This window comes from Lycorma delicatula, chromosome 3, assembly GCF_047948215.1.
Source record: "Lycorma delicatula isolate Av1 chromosome 3, ASM4794821v1, whole genome shotgun sequence".
NCBI lineage: Eukaryota > Metazoa > Arthropoda > Insecta > Hemiptera > Fulgoridae > Lycorma > Lycorma delicatula.
Window position 1 is genome coordinate 58,852,417 of NC_134457.1, and position 22,797 is coordinate 58,875,213.

Sequence of the window (22,797 nt, forward strand, 5' to 3'; positions counted from 1 at the left end):
CCTTGGGTTGAAGGCAAATTAATAATGAATATTTTTAAAACCGTAACCTTCAAGAGAGCTAGGGCCTCTGTGATATATATATATATATATATTTCTGAATAACTGCAGTCGGTTAGATCGAGAGTATATATGACATATGAAAAAGTTAGCCTTCCACCTACCAACAAATACCCTGTTTGAATTTTGAAAATCCGACAATTTTTTGTAGAGATATTATAAGAGTACCTCTTACAACACCATTGTATCTCCCAAAAGAGCGCCCCACAGGCAGTCTGCTAATTACCACTTGATGGTGATGACTGGTCAACCTCCCACGAGATGCTCGCATACTTCACCACTCTAGCCTCACACGCAGTCCCAACAGGAAGCTCATTATTGTTAAACAGAAATTTTTTGCTTTATTTAATGTAATTTCTTTTAGTAATATTATTATCTATTATCAATTCAATTCACTAAAATTTGTGCTTAATCAAAAAATCTCCACTATTGTATATTTATATACATGCGCATATATATTTTTTTCCGAGATGAAATCTATCTAAAACTCTTCTCAGTTATGCCAAGAAACATGGGTAAAAATTTGGTTGCTATTGATTGAGTAGTTTTTTGTTTATCCAGAACAAACAAATACACTCTTCCTCTTTATATAATAGTGTTTACACAGATATATAAATTAATTCAAATTACATTTAAAAAAATATAATAATATTCAAAATATTAGCTATATATTGATGTGATTAAAATTTAAAAAAAATTGTGTTCCACAATCCAATACTAACTTCACAATACATCTTATGAAGACCAAATTCACTATTAAGTAATGAAGCAAATATTATGCTAAAAGGATAGTAAAATAATTGGAATTGCGGCTGTTGCTGCCAAGAGACCAAGCGTAGAGATTCCTTGCGCCTATACTTCTGGTACACTTATTCAATTTAAAATTCAAACTTAATAGAACTGAACGCAAGGATAGTGAGAGAATTTGTATCTCCCTACTTATCTCAGAACCTAGACAAATTCCCTTACTGCTGTGTATTTCATTTATCAGGTTATTATTTAGTGGCGGTTATAATTATTTTTTTTTGTTTATGAAATATTACGGAATTGTTAGTTGCGTTCCGATCCTTTAGACCGGTGAGAATTTGTTCCGAAGCTGATCATGGGAGACTTGGCTGTATGAGCTTCGTTATCCCGGCGTTATTCCACTTCAGTCCATCCCCTGAAGTCCTTACGGTGCTAGTGCTTTTTGACCTAGAAGGAATACGCCTTTCGTAGGCCCTATTATTTGGAGGATGCAATGTGCTCCCTTAGTACAAGGAGTCGCATGTGCTCGCTTTCAAACTTTAACTGAATTGAAAAGACTATTTATACAGATTTTATATCTTTCTAAAAGTCATAAAACTTTAAATTCGAAAAAAATAATTCATATTTTTGGTTGTTGTTTTCAATAAAAAAGGAACTAACTATTTTATTATAAGGATACAAATAGTGCTTAAAATGATTGAATTGATGCTATCAAAAAGTGAATTGCATAACCTGACCAGCGTAGCCGGGAAAGTATGGCATTCATTGCCGGCTTGTTACGTGCTCCAGTAATTTCTTTGAACAGCTGATAGCGACGTCGTATATTTATATGGCTAATGGCAGGTTGATTTCCGTACTTCACGAAAGGCTTTAACGATATTTGACTATCGCTTCGTTTTAGGGTGGATGGATCGTGTATGAGGTGCTGAGAGCACCAAACAACATAAAGAAAATATTTTCGAAGTTAGAAGTATTTCTGAAGTTCGAACAAGTTGACGTTTTATTAATACCAATTATGTTTGCTTTAAATATACAAATTGTTTTTTCTTATTATTACTATTTAGAAATATTTGGGAGTAGTTTTAGTACTTAATGTTAATTTTGTATATTCTTGTTTTCTTTTTACGATGCATTGTTTGAACAGTTATTTTGAGGTTATAATTTAATTTTGTGATAGCCATCGTTTAATGACATTTCGGTTAACTATTGTGGAATTTTTGTAGAACTGATTGAGTGGAATATTCATGAAAACTATTGCTGATATGATATTGTACAGGCAATGAGCGAGTTAGGAATATTATTCTATTTTCATTTGAAGTGCAGCAGCTGTATGTTTCTGCATCAGGTCGTCGCCTATTTATGAATGCTTCTGCATTTGTTGGATTACTAAGTAATATTATGAATCACGTTTTATAGTAATGCATTTGTACAGAAGTTGTTTGAACTTACTGTCCTTATCAATAAAGTCAAAATATTATGTTGGCTACTTGGGTTGTGTGAATGGATGCAGTAAATTAACAAAGAAAATTATTTATAAACACGAGGCAACAGCTAGGAGGTTAGCATTATATTACCTGTGATTTAAGATTTTTGATTTTGTTAAAAAAATATGCGCAATAACAATTTTTATGGTGCACTTTTCTTTTGTACAACTTGTATTTAGACTTAAACTGAATAGTTAGCAATGAAATAAAAACATTTTTAAAGTTTAATAGATAATAAACATATCCTTTTCTTGCTGGAAAGATAATTTATTTTTTTAATTTTGCAAAATTAGTATATCTTTTTCTGTTAAGATTTTTATATGTAGTTGCTTAATTTGTTGCAGTTATTTTTTCTGAAATTCAGTTGAATATCAGCAATATTCCTTACCATTGTTATTATTGTCAATGTTTTTTATTGTATTCTAAAAATAATAACCAAAATATAGTTGTTCACTTGTAGCTCAGCAATTCCTGTAGTCAGAATTGCCAGCACTATTATTATTTGTACCCTGATGACTAGTGTGTAGTAATAACATGGTCTTTTAAATTTAAATAATAAAGCAAAGTACACCATTGCTAAATTAATTAATAGTGTTGCTAAGAACAGTGATCTGACACCTGCAATTGTTATATTCCAATTCATTTCTGATTATTTTCAAAATTACTATTCCACCCAAATAGTAGTTTTGAAAATAATTTGTGGGATTACACGTTTATAGTCAAAAAAAGTTTTAAATCTATTAAAAAAAAAATTATAGGCTAAATTTTTTAAGTTTAATATGATGTACCATGTGTATACTTTTATATTAACTGTTATGGTTTATATTAACAAGATGACTCGACCCAAGTAGAGAGAGCTGCCTGGTTGGGGTTTGAAAGTACAGGCTGCCCGTCTTAAGTGAATGGTAAGCACACCAATTCTGCTGTGCTTAACATTCAGTTACTAATTGCACCAGATATTTTGTCATTATCTTGATGCAACTGGGAGCTATCAGCTGTCCATGGTACTAGATGATTTTTCAGGGTATGAAATTAGATATACAGCTCTGCTGTGGGCTCCTTAAATTCAGTCTTCTTATGAGACAGGGTTTTAAATGGGCTTGGTTACAAATCATTAACTCATCTAATCGTAAATTAACTATTTACTTATTTCTTGGTTGCAACTATTTAATACTTTTTTATTTTGGAGAAAAAAACGTTCTTCAAATGGAGTAAAACACTTTGTATTTAAGACTTACTACAGTAGGGTTTCTCTTAAAAAGAATCTCCATCATCTTAGATGCCATTGTCATGGTAGTTTTTTTTAATGAACTTTTGCCCTACATAAAATGGCCTGCATTAAAATAATCTATTCATCTCACAAACCCTCTTATGCCATATCTTGAATCTAAATTTCTTTTAAAATCTACCTGCTTACAATTGATTGTTGCATAAAACAATAATGAAAGGAAGCACTTTATAATTGTAGGATTTTAAAAGATTAACAACAGGTTTCTTATTTCCTTCTTTTACTATATATATATATATATATATATATATATATATATATATATATATATATATATGTAATTCTGTTTTGATGTTAATCACTAGAATAGGATTAACATCCTATTCTATATTTTTCATGAGAGACTATAATTCATGGTGAATTCCCTGATAAAGTTAACACCAAGCACTTAGAGAAAAATGTCTAACCTTGCCCAAAATGATTTATTAGTTTTTGCTATAAATTTTACTACAATGTAAAATGTTTATTTTACATACCCCCGCAAGAATTATTAGAATCATAATTATCATTATGGAATTTTAAATGTTTTATTTTATGGTTGTTTGGCTTATATACTGGTTTATATTTTTCATCATTATAAACATTAATTAAATTTTCATTAATATTATCAATTAATGAGGTACTATTTCCATATTTTACTGCAATACTTTTTATGATATTTATTTTTGTATCTAATTTTTCCTTGTTATTCTGTGTGTAATGTACTGTTCTTTTCAACATATTTGCAAATAAATTTTGTGTGACGAAGGATGATTTGATCTTCTATTAATAATTATTTTACTTGTTAGTTTACTATATATGGGCATTATAATTTTGTTATTTTTTTATTAATTACCATGTCAACATTTAAAAAACTTATTTTTCTGTATTTATCTGTTTCAAATGTAATTTTTAAACTATCATGATATGAATTAAGTTTTTTCAACATTATAAGATGTTATCATTTATAACAGGTTCAGAGATTAACAAAATGTTATCAGCATATCAAACCCATAAATGAACTTTGAGTGTATGAGTAATATTATAAACTATTTTTTTTTCTGAAATTCTGTAAATAAATTTCAGACATAACAGCTGACAAAGGAAATTCCATCGACAAAGTATTCTCTTTGTGTATAATGGACGTTATTAAATTCAAAATAATTTTGTTGACATGTTTCTAATAATAGTAATAATATTATCAATTAATTTTGGGTCATTATTATCATATTTCAGTTTATTCTTTGTTATACAAATAGGATGATCTATAGGGATACTAGGGTACATGTTGGTCATGTTATAACTTAACATTCCAGTATTTTCATTTATTGTTAAATTATTCAGTTTGTTAACCAAATCACATACCTTTTTTTATATTATACTTGCTTGGTTAAACAATTTTAGATATATTTAGAATTAACCATATTGACAAAGATAAAGAAAGACTTCACAATATTATTGATAATAATATCTGTAAAATTAGAAATATAAATATATAAAAGAAACCACTATGTCATCCTCTTTGTTTTATTATCTTATTTGTTTAATAAAGAATAAACTGAAATGCAATAATAATGAACCAAAATTAATCAGTAACATTATTACCATTATTAGGAACATGTCAACAAAATTATTTTGAATTTAATAACGTCCATTATACACAAAGAGAATACTTTGTCGATGGAATTTCCTTTGTCAGCTGTTATGTCTGAAATTTATTTACAGGATTTCAGAAAAAAAGATAGTTTATAATATTACTCATACACTCAAAGTTCATTTATGGGTTTGATATGCTGATAACATTTTGTTAATCTCTGAACCTGTTATAAATGATAACATCTTATAATGTTGAAAAAAAAACTTAATTCATAGTTTTAGATGTTGACATGTAGATTAATAAAAATAACAAAATTATAACACCCGTTTATAGGAAACCAACAAGTAAAATAAGTAAGTATTAATAGGAGATCAAATCATCCTTGGTCACAAAATTTATTTGCAAATATGTTGAAAAGAACAGTACATTATACACATAATAAAAGAGAAAATTTAATACAGAAATAAATATCATAAAAAGTATTGCAGTAAAAAATGGATATAGTACCTCATTAATTGATAATATTATTTAAAATTTTATTAATGTATATAATGATGAAAAATATAAACCAGCGTATAAGCCAAAAAACCATAAAATAAAAGATTTAAAATTCTATAATGGTAATTATGATTTTAATAATTCATGTGGGGTCTATAAAATAACATGTAATGATTGTAGTAAAATTTATATTGGGAAAACTAATAGATCATTTAGGGCAAGGATTGTAGAACATTTTAGACATTATAAAAGCAATAGTTACAATTTTCTAATGTTGTCAGCCATTTAATAGTTAACAAACATTCCATTACTGATTTAGAAAGAAATTTGGGAATAACTGAAATTGTAAAAGAATATGATAATAATGATAAAAGATTGAACATTTTGGAAAAATATATATATACAAATATAGAAAAAATTTCAGCTTAATTAATCTGCAGACAGAGTTTGGTAATGATTTTCTTATCAAAACTGTTGTAGGTAGCACTTTTGTAAATTATAAGTAAATTTCATAAAATATTACTACAGTAATACTGTATGTGGTGGCTAGCCACAAGCATATTTAAGAGATTTAAAAATATTTAATTTTTTTATATTAAGAATGTTTAATTTTTATTTTAATTGTTGACTACATATATTAACTATATATACAATAATTTTAATTCCTTGCCATATTTTTTAATGTGTAATTTGAAGGTTTTTAATTTTATGATTAACTGACGATGAGTGTAACCCTTGATAGTACTAGTTACAAATAAGTAATGAGATTAAGAAGCATTATTGAATTCTGTACTATGGTGATTAGCTGAATTTTACTTTTATTTTCGTTTAATATAATTAGTACAGAGGGAGATATGGGCAACAATAAAGAAAAATTTGAATTTACTAAGTTAATATGTGTGTGTGTATATTATATATATATATATTATAATTCTATTTTTTTTATATTTAGGTACTGCACAGTTATTCCAAATGGAAAATATAGTAAACAGAATCTTAGTCATTTAGAAGTAAAGATTAATGCATCAATTGATAAATATTTTGATTACTTAAAGTCAAGAATTGCAAATTGTGATGCAATATCAAAAGTTGAGTTTAAAAGTATACTACGTTCTGTTGTAAAAGGTTTGTTTCTAATACATTTATATTAATTTTTTTTATATTATCAAGAGATGAGAATTAAAGAAAATAATCATTTTATTGTTTTCTATAAATTATTATTTTAGAGGTTATCTTTAGATGATTTCCTAATTTAGAAAACATATTTAAAATTTGTTATAAAATGCAGTGAACTTTATATATTTTGTCTATTTAGTACATTTTGTTATACGTTTTTTATTTTACAGTTTTCAGTGGAACCTGATCTTCAATAATTTATGTAGTAATCTAGTGTACTGCTTATGTTGTTTATTTAATTGGACATTTAGGAAAAGCTATTGTAATTATATAATATTTGTTGTAATTACGATATTACAACTATAATTCACTTAATATAATAACTATAAATTGGTAAATAAACAATCACTTAGCAATACTTTAATTTTTACTAGATTTAAAAACAAGTAAATTTTAACTTAATTTCTTACACATTTACATATTTATTAAACTTAAGATCTGGGTCATATTATATCTTAATTTATAAAACAGATATCTTAACTTATTAAACAGTAGAAAGTGTACATAAATCTAGCAGTATTGTAATTTGCGTAATGAAAGAAAATCATATCTTATTACAGATACAGCCAGTCATTTATAATGTATATGGTAGGATGAAGCTGTTGTGAGATTGGCTTACCTACTTATAAGTGTGACGTACTAAATAATTTAGATGGTTTTGATGTAGGTATAGTTTACTGAAGGTAAACTTTTTTTGTTTTGTAAAGAATGGAATTTGAAGTTCTGCTGTGTTTGTTTTATTACTAATATTTTGGGAGCCAGCTAACCATCTTGTATCTGTAGGTGCAGTTCTCACTCAACATTACCGACTTCACATAGGTCCTGTTAGACGTCTGGTTATCCTTCTCTATTTCACCTTTTATAACTTGAAATTGCAAATAAAACATTTCAAACATCTATATATAAATATATTTTTAAATATAAAAAACAGAAATAAAGTAAAAAAATACTTTTTTACTCGGGTTGCATTTTTATTTTTCCTGTTTTTATTTATTTTCTTGATGTTCTTTGCTTTGTGGCATTTATATATAAAACCTTACTGATCATTTTTTAGTATTTCAATTACCTCTTTTTTGTATGTTTGTTTAAATAACACAATATAATTTGCAGTATATATTATACAAAATTTGTGAAAAAGATTATTTTATTTTTAAGGAATTTTTAGTAATAAAATGTGATTGTGTTGTCACAAAAATAATATAAATAATTAATTTATGTTGTTGCAATTTCTGAATATGTGATTAATTTTTTTTTTGTAGAAGGCTGCACAGCAGACCAAGGAGTTATGTTACTGCAGTGTTGTGCTGAATTACTACCAGATGTTTCACTTACAGAAAAAACTGATCTAGTATTATCATCTTGGAATATTGTGAAAGATGTTGGTTAGTAGCTACTGTTTCTGTGTTGGTTTTATTTTAATTTATGTAAAGTATCAGATCATAAAAAAATTACTTTTCTGTATTAATATTTAATTATGATTTAAAAAAAAAACTGTTTTATTAAGTATATTTAAATATATTTATTTTCCTTTTTGTATATTTACAAATTAATTTAAAGTATTCATACAATACCCTAAGTACTTAGACAGTTTATTTAGTACTGTAGTTTTGTCATTGCATTTATGTTGATTCTTTTAGAAACTACTTATTATCACTTATGGTAATTAAAACCTAAATACTTAATGGCATTAGTAGGTATTGGTGTCACCATGTTCTGGCTACCATTAACCTTTTTTATGTTTCTAAATCCTCAAACCTTCTCTTGTAGGTTTACTGTTTACTCTTTAGCAAGGTTTACTGTTTAAACATTACTTTCTTTCCATCATATGTATTTAGCTGTCATCTATATGAAAATAATAATGACATTGCTCTTATTTAAAAACCCTTCATAAAAATTATAAACAAAATTTCAAAGCAACATTTTTATATCTGTAGCTTTTAATATTTAAAAAAGTTAGGTTTGCAATTTATTGATAGAAATTCTTATTTTTGTCTTTATAAAATTTTATTTATGTTGTATATTAAATAATTTTCAAACCATTTTAAACTTACAAATATTTTTTCAAAAGCGTATTTGAAATTTATTTTATGTTTTGAAACTATCTACTAACAGTATTAAAATACTGTTTTGTTTTAAGTGGAACTTAAAATAAAATGAGAAATCATGTACAAAGAATAAAAAAAATAAAAACATTAAAAAAACAGTAGAGTTACTAAATACTACATTTAATATAAAATTAAGAAGTCCTAACTTATTTTGGATATTCCTATTAGCTAAACCATATAAAATAAATCACAATACTTTTCAGGACATTGTACTTCACATGTATACACACACACACACACAAACTATGTATATGAGGGTGGTCCAGAAAGTAACTTACATTTTTGTCTAGTGTGGAGATTGGTGGAGATAGAGCTGTCATAGCATGTGAACTGTGATTTTTCTACTTTGTGTTGTAAATTATTGAAATGTGTGCTTCAATAGAAAATTCCGCAAGTGTTATGGTGCGTTCAGTGATTAGGTTTTTACTGGCAATAAACCTCAAACCTATTGAAATTTATCGGCAACTTTGTGAGGTGTATGGAGATGGAATAATGAGTGAAGGTGCAGTGAAGCAATTGTGCATTCAGTTTAAAAATGGCTGTACCAATGTTCATGATGACCGCATTTGTCGGCCTAGCCCTGTGACTGATGAACTGATGATGAAAAACAATGATAAAATTCGTCAAAATCACTCATTACGATTATAGAACTCTCACCCAAATTTCACAAAGTTTACTGCATGAAATTGTTTCGAGGAAGCTTGGTTATCACAAGTCTAAGGTCAAAAATCTAAAGTGGCAGATTTCTACAGAGAAGGAATTGAAAAGCTTCTGCATCATTATGATAAGTGCCTCAATTTAAATGGCAACTCTGTAGAAAAAGAGTTTTTAGAGTGTCCCTTTCAAATTTGGTTGGCTTTTTATTTCAAAATGTTAGTTACTTTCTGGACAGCCCTTGTATATATATTATTTTTTTTAAATCAATTCTTTTAGGAATTCTTTAGCAGATAATATATATAATAAACAAATGCCAAAAATTAAAAATAATTCACATTTAATAACATTAAACAGCACACAAAAAGTTGACAACATTTATTTAAAATATGTATGTACTGATAAAATAGTTGAACATATCACAAAGGTTTATGATTATAATAAATTTAAACTTAAGTACCAGACAAATAACCACATAATAAAACACATAATAAGTAATAAACATAATGATTCATCTGATTTATATAATTTGAGTGGTATTTATAAAATTGTATATAATGATTGTGACCATATTTATATAGGAAAGACCACTTGATCCTTTAAGGCTAGATTCTTGGAACATTTTAGAAATGATAAAAAAAGGTAGACTGGGTTTCTCCAATGTATCTGATCATGTGATTAAGAATAAACATACAATATCTGATATTAGGACAAATTTAAAAATACTGGAAATTAAAAAATATTATATGAATACAAATAGTAAGGGATTAGACATTTTAGAAAGATAGTATATATATATATATATATATATATATATATATATATATATATATATATATATATAAAGTATAGTATATATATATAAACATAAAAATAAATTTAATATGATCAACCTTCAGACAGAATATGAGGATGACAGTATTTTGAAAGCTATAGTAGATGCACCTCCATCTATTTTGATAGTGGTGTATTATTTAGTATATTTCAATCAGTATAGTAAAGTAAGTTCAGTTAAATGGACAACATGCATAATTGCTTTACTTTAAATTATTTTTATTTGATTTTATGCCTCGATGTCATATTTTTACATATGTAAAAAATTTTTAATTTAATTTTTAATGTTAATTTTAATTAATTTTTCATATTTTAAAATATTGTTTTAATTTTTAATTTAACTGAATAAAATTTTAAAATAAAAAAAAAAAAAAGATTAAAGGTTTTAAATTTAAAATAAAATAAATAATTGCACGATATGTTATATTTTACAAAGTTTTTAATGTAATTTGAGATGAATGTATAATGCAGCTGATGATGCAAGTAAATCGCAAAAACACTTCTGGATATATAGTGAAATAAGGTAAGTCACATCCTACTTTATTTATTCTGTACTTTGAGTGATCTAATAAAATAAGTTATATTTATTTTGCATGCGCACACACACACACACCCACACAAATATATGGCCGTAATATTTTGTAAATTCTAATATCATTCTTCTCCTATTTTCTAGGATGCTTATCTTTAGATAGTTACCATGCTCTCTTAACTGCATTTGCAAAGTGTCATCATGTAATTAAAATTGAAGATATTCTGTCTGAAATCAGAGAAAAGGGTTTGATACCTACTGAGAAAACATACCTAAAACTGTTAAATTGTGTTGCTGTAGTAGGAGATATTGATCAGGTCATTAATGTAATTAGTTCCATGAAAGAGAGTGGTATTCCATTGAATCAATGTACTTTTAACCATATCATTCTGGCATATGGACGAGCTGGGTAAATATGTTTTTTTAACTACCATGTTTTATTTAATATATTCTATTTAATTTATTATGTATTAGTTTTAATATATCATAGTCCTTTTGAGTGATAAATAGTTACCATATGCTTAGATATCTTTTTCATAAGTAACTGAGCTACAAAACCAAAAATATGAACACTTAAAACTTTGATTGTCTTAAGTGAATAATAAAAAGAATGGTATTAATACAAATTCATCTTCTGAAAAATAAGTGGAGGATTCAACCTGCTTATATGGGTTGATTTAATCTTTTTTCAGATCCTTTATAATAAACTCTTATTCTTATATTTAAGAACATGTTTTGAATTTGATTATTTTAACATACGGTATACCATGTATTCTCATGGTACATGGCACATGGCACTAGTGTATGAGATACTAAGTATGTTCCATGATATTGTAATTTTATTAGATTTTGTATAATCTTTTTAGAATATTATTTAATGAAAACTGTCAAAACTTTCACATTTGAGAAGTATGTAACTAATTAAGCTTAATAAACCAATATTTACTTCTACTATTATTGCACCTATTAAGATTAACAAATCAATAATTATATTCTACTCTGCCTGCTTATATGATCTTGCTTGATCAAGAGGAGATAAATTCTCATACCCAATAAAATAGTATTGTAAGTCTAAAAGACTGTTTTGTGAAAAGTCCAATCGAAGTGTTAGAACTGCAGTATTAAATACATACCTTTGCTAAGTTTCAATAATATTTTGCAGGATCATTTCATAAGATAGATATGAGTTAAGATAGTATTTTTCTGGAAAGAATACAGATGTCTGAGTCATTTGTGAAAAGATCTCAACTTCATGAAAATCTGATTTATGACTCATTTTACAGGGTGTGCGAATAGTAAATTTAAAATTGCAAATTATTAATTTACAATGGTATCATTAGAAAATCTTTGAATAATATAATAGAAATGTTCTGGTTTATTATATTGAAGGCAATGGTACAACATCAGCCTTCTTTTTAGAGATGAAACAATTTTACATATAGGGAAAAAATTCACATTTAAAAGTGTAGTGTTCAAATATTTTGTAATGACAGAATATTTGCAAAAAATATTGAAATTCTTGAGTATTTACTTTAAATCTATTTAAATATTTTGATTTGGAATTTAAAAAAATACATACCAGGTGTGTAAATATGAAACCGTAATTTTTGTATAGAAAATTCACATTTATTGTATGAAAATGATAAAACATATTTTATTTGAAATATTGTCCATCGCTAGCTATACTTTTTTCCCATCTCTGTAACAATTTACGAATGCCACGGCAAAAAAACTGTTGCTCATTTGAGGGAAACCAATCATCGAGCCATTTTCTTCATAAGAAGTGAAGCACTGGTCAGCAAGTGCGTGTCCTATTGATGCAAATAAATAGTAGTTGGACGGAGCCAAGTCTGGTGAGTAAGCCGCATGCAAAAATATTTCCCAGCTGAATGCCTCAATCGCTTCCTTGACTTGTTTTGCTATGTGTGATGGTGCATTGTCATGAAGCAAAATCACTTTGTGTTGCTTTTTTTGATATTCTGGTCGTTTTTCATGCAATGCTTGATTCACGTTTATTTGTTGTTGGTAGTATTCGGTATTAACGGTTTTGCCAAGTTTTAGGAGCTCATAATAGATCACACTCTTCTGATCCTACCAAACACAGAGCATTGTCTTCTTTCTATAGATTAGGCCTTGAAATCGATATCGGTGGTTTGCCTGGAGTTACCTATGATGTTTTACGCTTAGGATTCTCAAAATATATCCACTTTTCATCATCTGCCATAATTCTATGAAGAAATTACTTTCTTTTGTACCTGGTGAGCAGCATTTCGCAAGTGGTTTTTCGATTTTCTTGCTGTCTATCATTCAGTTCATGTGGAACCCATTTTCCCATCTTCTGGATCTTTCCTCATGGCTTTCAAACGTATGGAGACACCTTTTTGTGTTACATTTAATTGATCTGCGAATTGTTGCATTTGAGCTTCATCCTCATCCAACAATGCTTGCAATTCGCTGTCTTCAAACTTTTTCGGTGGTCTTCCACGATCTTCGTTTCTTGCGTCAAAATCATCACTTTTGAATTTTTTTTTAAACCACTTAAAGTACTGTGATTTACCAAGAGCATGTTCACCGTAAGCTTCGACAAGCATTCAAAGCGATTCTACAGCAGTTTTCTTTAAATGGTAACAGAAAATCAATGCTGTTCACAAATCGTAGTTTGTAGGTACAAAATTTGGCATGTTCAACGCTAATTAAAACTATGCTGTTGTATGAAACTTGTATTGTTGTGAGTTGAAAATCTTTGTCAGCTGTCAAAGAAAGAAAATGACACCAATGATGTGGTTTGACAGTAACTACACTGACAGCTAGGGCCATCTATGGGCAAATTCCAGTTTCATATTTACACACCTAGTATATTGTTCATGATTGCACGTAGAACTATTTTGGTGACTTTTTCACCAGCAGTCTTGGTGTATAGTCTAGGGTTTGTAATTTTGCAACCTACAGTAATCAAATTAGAAAGACAGACACCTTTTTCTACTGGCTCAGCAGAATATAGTATACTATTAGCAGAGCATAATATTTTTTTGGTGTTTATAAGTTTTATATAAAAATTTCCAACATATTTGCAAGACATATTTCTTAAAAGTATTGTAGTTCATTTTATTTTGAGTACACACCAAGTACTATTATGGATAAGATATCTAGATGATATTTTGACCATACATAATCCTGTTATAAATAGTGAACATTTGATCATTTTAAATAAACTTAATAATTATAATGAAAATTTAAAATTTACATGCAAAATGGGAAACAACAGAAAAATAACATTTTGTAGATATTGAAATTGAAATAAACCTAATCAGTATCATAGTAACATCAGTTTATAGAAAACCTATAAACATGATATTGAAGTACCATAATAATTTATAAAATTGCAACAAGAAAATAACATAGAAATTAGTAACAGTTTTTTCTTAGTATACAATTATACAAATAAAATAATAGAAAAAATTACTAATGTTTATGATAAAAATAAATGTAAAAATGCATTTAAATCAAATAACCTACTATAAAATATTTAAGTGGGCTGCTGCTTGAAAAATGTATAGCTTAAATTTATTGCTGTGAGACATAAATTTTTGTCTTATACAACTTTACGCTGACTGCTGAGTGAGAAACGACAAAATTTACCACCAGCACTGAATTTTATTTTCTCTTAGATTTTTATATTTTCTGCAAAAAATCACACTACAGATCTTAATTTTATGTTATAAAAGATTTTAGATGATAACAGTAAAAAAAAAAGATTCAAGACATAAATTTAGGTTTCATTGCAATACAGTTTGTGAGACATGAATTTATGTCTCAAAATGAATAAACTTATTGGTAAATTATTTTGCATATTTTGTGCTAATAATAAATAAAGTAGCGATTTCACTCATCTCCAACAACTGTTTGTAATGATGAACCAAAAAACTAAATCCAAAACGGTATATATATATATATATATTGAATAAACATGTAATTGGTTTGAATATCAGTTATTTGTAAAACATTATATGAAATGCTATTTCAGTTTAAAAAAATTAAGTTTACACACGCACGCTCACTTGCTCACAAACTTATTTAAAAATTAATAAACTGAAATTTTAATGCTATTTGCATAATAAATTTTTACAATAATTTTGCACTTATTTTGTTTTAATAGAATGATTCTCAAAGAAACAATTTTTGACAGTATGTTTCACTTTTTTAATATTTCTTTGAGCAGCTTCTTGCCCTTGAGAAGTAAAATATCTTTGCTAATTGAATCTTAACAAAGAAATGGAAAATTTATCATTTACCACGTTTATGTAACAGTTACAGGAAAAAAATATTAAATTTTAAAATGACTTGTATTTTTTGACTGAAAAGAGGTATAAGAAGGCTGAAAGTACCCCGTTGTAATCAACAATTTTTTAAATATTTTATTATGTTATTTTTGACCTGAAAAGTGAGGCAAGCAGTTACGCCTTGATCATTGAAACAACAAAACAGTTCAGACAAGAAATATATCTCATAGCTGGAAGTAGAAAATTGTTGATACACAAAATTATGTTTATAGCAGTGAATAGTAAATGTCAACATTTTTATGCAGCAGCTGCATTTTAATTGCATTTTTATTTAATTAATAGAGACATAAATATATATCTCACAACAGCCGACCTGGGAATAACAATAATAAAAATGATGGAGAGGACTTAAGGGAAATATATAAAATTAAATGTAATAAAATTTATATTGATAAAAGTAACAGATCTTTTAAAAAAAGGCTTATGGAACATTACAATGCTTACAGAAACAGAAAGAGAGGTGTGTCTAATATGATTGATAATTTGTTGCGATGTAAGCATAGTATTACTGATTGTAAAAATAATTTATACATTTTGGAAATTTGTAATAATAATAAAAAAATTAATGTACTTGAAAATTATTATATTTATGGATTTAAACAAAAGTATGAAATGATGAACCAACAGATTGTATTTGAAGATGATGTTTTAAAAAAACCTAATTAGTTGTAGCAGTTGGCAATAATGTTTACGAACATAGATGTGTGACATTTTAAGTTTACATCATTCCATTAATGGCAGTGGAGTTGTGTTGCTACAAATTTTGTGGTTGTTAATGTGTTTATGTTTTCAAAATTTTTAAATTTATTTCTTTTTTGTTGTTTGTTGATGTAATTATAGAATTGTGTACTGACTAATGATGTGGGATCCGCAAAAGTAGACTATTGGTGGTAGTTTTAGGGGTTTTCTGTTATTGTGTCTGATGGCTGAGTTATTGTTTTTTGAAAAAAAAAATAAAAATATAATAATGAATAAAGAAAAATATATTGAATAAAAACATTATTTTAACATACAAAAAATAGCAAAGACCAATTTACATAATATGCTTTTTATTTTTAAATTATGGATTTACTAACAGTTATAAAATAACTGATATATACTGTAAACTACATCAGGAAATGCATTGACTAACTGATATTTGTGCACTATATGTTTGGTTAACCAAGATAACAAGACTGCCTTTGTGTGAGTAACACACTTAGTGCCCGTGGAACATTCATTTTATTTGTGTTAGTAATCAGCCTTATCTAATAATACTTGCTGAATTAATCTGTGTTTATTAAGTGTACTCATGAATTACTCATTTAAATTTTTATTGTTGTCTGAGCAAAGAATGTTAGAAATGAAGACAGATCATGAAAATATTGGACTAAGAGTCGCAAGAACAGTGGGTATAATGCTATAAAAGAAGGCAAGGGGATAAGTATTTTGAAAGAACATTAAGTTTAAATGTATTAAATGAAGCAGATGTTGGTGAATTTAATCATTCCAGAGAATTTTTCAGAGAATTCAGGCAAAATATATTAACTATGAATGAAAAATTATATCTGATTTTTTGAGTGTGGAAAACCTCATCACCAACCAGTTACCTTTGATATCTGTCACAGTAGACAAAATTACTAAGCTTCACCAGACATACCAAATAACATGTCTTATTACTTTGGTCAATTGAGTGCATAGTTGCATTATTATTGATATCTCCCCTTGTTGCACTTCATATAAAAGGAGTCCTGTTACAGAAAAAATTAAATTTGCCGTAGATAAGTTTGCAAAACAATGTGTTTAAAAACTGTCTACTATTGGAAGAAAGCTATGATACATCCAGTTGAACCCAAACAAAAAGAGACCAAGAGTTATAGGATGAAGAAACAAATGAAGCGAATGATTGTCAACAAACAATGTTAACTAGAGATCAGTGTAAAAGACCAAGAAAAATCTAGAAAACCTGTGTGTGCTGATTCTGGGGAATCTGGAAAATAGAATAGAAGAACCGAGTATCATGAAAAATATGCAACTGTGTTTTAGTAGCACTCATTTAGAAGAAACTGTATATGAAATTGACCAATGTATAATCAAACTTGTAGAGTGGATCAATAAAAATAGAGAATGTACCTTCAATCATGAAGTCCTATTAAAATAGCTGAAAACATTAAAAAGCAAAATTTTATAATTAGATTACTTTAAAGATATTTTCTCTTCAGACTCATCAAAAGGTCAACTTAAGAAGCCATCTCTGCTTGACCAGGATAACAGATTTATTCTGGAGGCATTTACAAACTGTGAGGCATGATCAAATTCCTGAAATAATTTTCTTGTTAGAAAGTTGTTTGAAAGTTTGTAGTGAAGCAGTGTGTGTCAGTTGGGTCTGCAGTAGGAAACTACCTTCATAACAGGAATATCAAATTTGACAGCCTGTTTCATGAAGTTTTTGTTTCTTGGAATGGACCTCCTGTACACAAAGCCTCTAATTTACTGAAAGAAGCTTTAAATAGACATTTTAAAGGAGGAAAATACCATTCTACCAAATATTCAGCTGCCTCTGAGGTTAAGGTTTATAAAACCTCTATGGTTGTTGACAGGCTACTTCAAGATAAGGGCAGACTTCTATTTCTGAATGATAATTTTCCAAAAAACCTGTAGACAAAGGACTGAACAGAAGAAATGTAAAAAAAATACTAGCTTATCCATATGTAAGTACTTTAAGTATCAGTTCTTGATGTTTTGTTAATTATATGAGAACTTCATTGATACTTTTAGTTTTATTTTTGAGCCAAAATCAAATTTACCTAAGTATTTAAACAAGGTCGTTTCCAAAATCAAATTGCCATTTTTTACATAAAAATAAATTACACATTACAGTGTACAGTAATCAGTATTAACTGGTGGAAGCTGGAAGAGTGTCTAACAATCATTATTAGTCACACTCATTACCAACACAACATAGGCAAAGCTAACAGAATTTGCACAAATATCAAGTTTTTTTTTCTTTCAAATCAATATCTAATGTAGAGGCTTCTTAAGTACATATTGAGCAGTATTACAATATTAGCTATACGAATGCAGATAATATTGCCAAGTGTGATTGGGGAAATTTTTAGTAAAAAAAGTGTGTTCTGGGGAAATTTGGTGTGCTAAAACATTTTCTGCACCCTTACATCATACTTTGGACAAGTTTTTTTTTATTAAAATGGTACAACTGAACTGGAATCTATGTATTATAGAATTTATAAGCCATAAAAGATAATATAATTTCTTATTTATTGAATTATAAATCTTCGCTTAGGAATCAACTTTTTCCTGTTAATAATTTTTTTAAACATTTGTTTTACTAATTAACTTGTTAGTGATATGGTAGGAAAAAGTGTGCATGAATATAAAAAATTTGTATGTACTTAAAATATATATATATATATATATATGTAGTGATGGTTTGAAGGATATAAAAATATTATTAGAATTGAAGATTTTTTTTAGTCATATTAAGTAAAGCCGGAATTCTAAGATTAATTTATTTTTAAATCTTGGCTTTACAAATACTTCTTCAAATCAATGTTTACATGTAAAAAATTTTGAAAATTTTCTGGGTTTTTGCACTTTGTGACCATTAACATAGAAATTAATTAATTAATGTAGGAATAAATTGATATAGTGTAAAAAAAAGAAATCACAATGTTATGGATTATTGTAGTGAATAATAAAAACAATAATTTGTTGAAAATTTTGTTAAGAGATTAATAAAAATGAGTAAGATAAGAAACATTTAAGTAATAATGTTCATAAAAAAATAGGATAAATTAAGTTACTGTGTCTAAATATTACATAGCAAGCCGTTTTCAATTAGTAAAGGATAAATAGCTGTCAGTTGATTGTAGTTCATTGACTATAAAGGCAAATTAAAAATAGAGTAGTATATTGAATAGTACCATGTGAAGGTTAAGAAGAATACATGTAAAGAAGAATATATCTATAAAATTACGTGTATGGCAGGAATTTTCTGGACCTGACATGAATAAAACAAGATGAGAAAATGTAGGTATCTTTTCCCAGGACAGGTACATAAGTGGTTAGTAAAAACAATATAAATGTAAACAATTATCCATTTTCACGCATAATTTTTGCGATCTACTTAAACAATTTCAGCAATATCTCAACTGTTGACAACCTTTTTGAACTAGGGAGATATTATTTTGTTCAAAATAATAAAAAGCATAAAATTTTATTTAGTAAAACATGATTTGATAAAATTAATATTTACAGAACTATTAATGATTAAATATTTTAATATCTGTACTTTTTTTATTCTCAAAGGTAAAATTTTTAAATTTATTTATTTAGTAGATGTTGGGCATTTAAACATCAAATTTCTACACCACAAATACTTCTACTTTCTACACAATTTGGTCTTAAGGTATAAATATTTTATTTTAAAAACACAAAATGGTAGAGAGTCTGATAAAGAGACAATTGTCTAGATGAATGTTTTTGTACCTGGTTTAATTACATGTAACATTTTTAAAAAACTGATAAAAATTTTGGACCGATCTGTATACTTTTTCTTTATAGCTGTAACTTCTAGATAACAGCATTAGAGCTATAGCCAGGAAATTAAAAATGTGTTAAGTGTCATTCTAGGGTATTTTGAATCCTAGGACCCAAGAATAGGTTTAGATGAAGAGAAGTGCTGTTATGAAATGTGCTGTTTGTTGTAGAAATGAGTATTGTAATATAACACGTTATGCATGGAAAAAACATACAAACTTTTTACATCACATTTTTAATATTTTTTGTATAAATACAATGTTTTTAAGTAAAAGATAATAAAATTAAACTATGGCAGATGGATGAAGCTTCTGTCACATTAGTTATAAATTTCATTATGTTGTAAGAATGTTTTTTGTATAAAGAGCTAATTATTTCCTAAAAATTTGCTTTAATTTAAATCATAATACTTTTTTATTACTCATTATTTTGTTGCACATATACATTATTGTAACTATCTCTGTTATTAAAAGTTGTTTTGTAACTTTTTTATTTTTTTTTAAGGGATTTAAAAGAAGCTGAAAATGTTTTAAATTTGATGCGTGATTCATTAATTAAGCCTACTGCATCAACATATACCACTTTATTACGAATTGCTGCAGAAACAGGCAATGAGAGCAAGTTTTTATCATATTTAAATAATTATCAAGCAGAAATTTCATGTACTCAGCGTTTAGAAGTTGCAAAAAGTTTAGCTATGGGCTATCTGGAAAAGATGATACCTAAGGTAAGCTATTTGTTTTTTACTTATTATATTTTTCTTTTGTATTAGTTTTTATAAAATTATAGTAACAAACTTGTCTATATAAGAACTTGTTGTACAGAACTTGATTGTACAGGATGGATATTACCTAGAGGTCTGAAGAAGAATACAATATGTGTAAGAACTTCATAACTATTCAATATAATCTTACACTTTGGTAAATCAGTGTAATTTAATGAAACCCATTATATTTTTCACCAGTCTCCCTTACTGGCTGTATTTTAGGTTTTGATTTTAACAGTGATTAAAAATAGGCTAGTTTATAATTCAAAACTGTTTTTGTATGTTGCTGGGCCATTCACTTCCCTAGCTTTTTTAGGCAGGAGGACCACCCTTGCCACCTTGACACCATGGTGTCGAAATACTTTCTTTAAATAGGCAACCATTGAAGACTTCTAAACTGTTTTACGTAATAATAATAATTTATTATTATTTATTTTTATTTTTTATGATTTATTATGATCTTGTTTTTTGATTTCATGATTCAAAAGAGAGAAGTTTGCTAATACACAACTTTTTGGTTATTCACTTTTTTGAATTGTACAAGCTTAAAACATGTTTCCTTAACTCTGCTAGTATTAGCCATTTTATTAAAGTATCTTCTCTTTATGCTGACTTTTGTAAAGTATATTTCAAAGCTTGGTTAAAGAATATTTATTGCTACAATCATAATTCTTATAAGTAATTAAATTCTTAAGCTTTTTTCAAATTGCTTACTTTACAGGGTAGATTACCGTGAGGTTTATATTTATGTAGGTAATTAATGAAAAGTTATAGTTTGTCACAAACTGAAAAATAATTTAGTAATATTATTATGATTTGGTTGTGTTTTGGAATTCCAAATACAAAGGATCTTAATTACAATTGTATAAATGAGAGTTGCATTCAGCTACCTTATTACTCCAATTTTTTTTTACAGTTTGTCCAAAATTGCATCATCATAAAAGTCTCATCACTATTTATTATACATTTTAAAACAAATTGAAAAAGATCAATTTTGAGAAAAATTTATTCCAAAAATGTTCTTCATTACATTTTGTTTAAAAATTGTTTTTATTAAACTTTTGTACTTAAACCCAATATAGTAACTGTAACTTATAAAACTTATATCTGACTACTGTTGGAAGTTATGTAGCCTGATATAATATTCTTAAATATCATGAGTTAATTTTATAAGTATTTAAAAAGTGTAAACATCTAGATGTTATAAATATTGAATGTGGAATAAAATTAAGATGTATCTAACATATCCATTCCCACTGCAGCTTGCTCCTAAAAAAAAGATTTTGCCTGATTTCTTAAAAAATATAAGGGATAGTTATGGCAAAGAATAGATGTTATGCCTGGATCCCTGGGCCACCTCCATCAATCTTCGGATAGTGTCCACTGCACTTCTGTCCTTTCAAAAGCCATATTGTTTATCAGAGAAGCCTCCTGACCTCTTCAGCTCCTCCTGCAGCCTGTTTGTCAATATAATTTCAAACAGCTTACCAGGCTACCAAGCAAGCAAACAACTGACCTGTATGTTGCTGGGCCACTCACTTCCTTAGCTTTTTTAGGCAGGAGGGCCACCTTCCATAGTGTCAAAATATTTTCTTTAAATAGGCAGCCATTGAAGACCTCCAAAAAAATGGAAAGAGAGGCTTCTACAAATGCCTTCATTGCTTCCGCAGGCACGCCATCCACCCCTGGGCTCTTTGAGTGGAGTCGAGAAACTGCATACCACAGTTGCTCTGAGGTGACATGTGGAAGGAATCTCGAAAGTCGCCAGCTCCCTTCATCTCGGAGCCACATCTTTTGGAAACAAAACTGCCAATGTTTTCTGGAGGTACGCCTCAGGAAGTCTGGGCATTGACTTTTTCAGCTTCTTTGTCATCAGCTTATGTGCCATGCCCCAGGGATTCTTATCGAACTGGGCGCAGACCTCCCTCCATCTATCCTGCTTAGCTGTATTAATAGTCCTTCTGAGGCTTCACATAGGATTTCTCCAATCTACCAGAACTCTCTCTGATGCCTCTTGATCCTCTCTTTTTCGTAACTTAATGAAGATATGCCCCTTGCGGGTGCATATCCTCCGCAGCTCGGCGATCTCTTCTGACCACCTGTAGATCTGCTTTGGACTCGTCTGCACTGTTCTTCTATTTAGGGCCTTGCTTAATTGATATGTTAATAGTAATGTTACTAACTAAGCTGAATTGACTGTA

At 27.9% G+C, this 22,797-nt stretch overlaps 1 protein-coding gene across 4 annotated transcripts in view; it reads left to right on the forward strand.

The window, feature by feature from the left end:
* Positions 1-1,557: 1,557 nt before the first annotated feature.
* Positions 1,558-22,797, forward strand: part of LOC142321630 (leucine-rich PPR motif-containing protein, mitochondrial-like) — a 57,243-nt gene continuing 36,003 nt past the window's right edge. For 2 of the 4 annotated variants that reach the window (XM_075359881.1, XM_075359882.1), the window contains exons 1-5: positions 1,558-2,362; positions 6,603-6,775; positions 8,086-8,208; positions 11,096-11,360; positions 20,335-20,557. In XM_075359881.1, the coding sequence (XP_075215996.1) occupies positions 2,223-2,362; positions 6,603-6,775; positions 8,086-8,208; positions 11,096-11,360; positions 20,335-20,557 (924 nt within the window). In that variant the 5' untranslated portion in view covers positions 1,558-2,222. The remainder of the gene's footprint in view (positions 2,363-6,602; positions 6,776-8,085; positions 8,209-11,095; positions 11,361-20,334; positions 20,558-22,797) is intronic. The other 2 variants (XM_075359883.1, XM_075359884.1) reach the window with 2 other exon arrangements.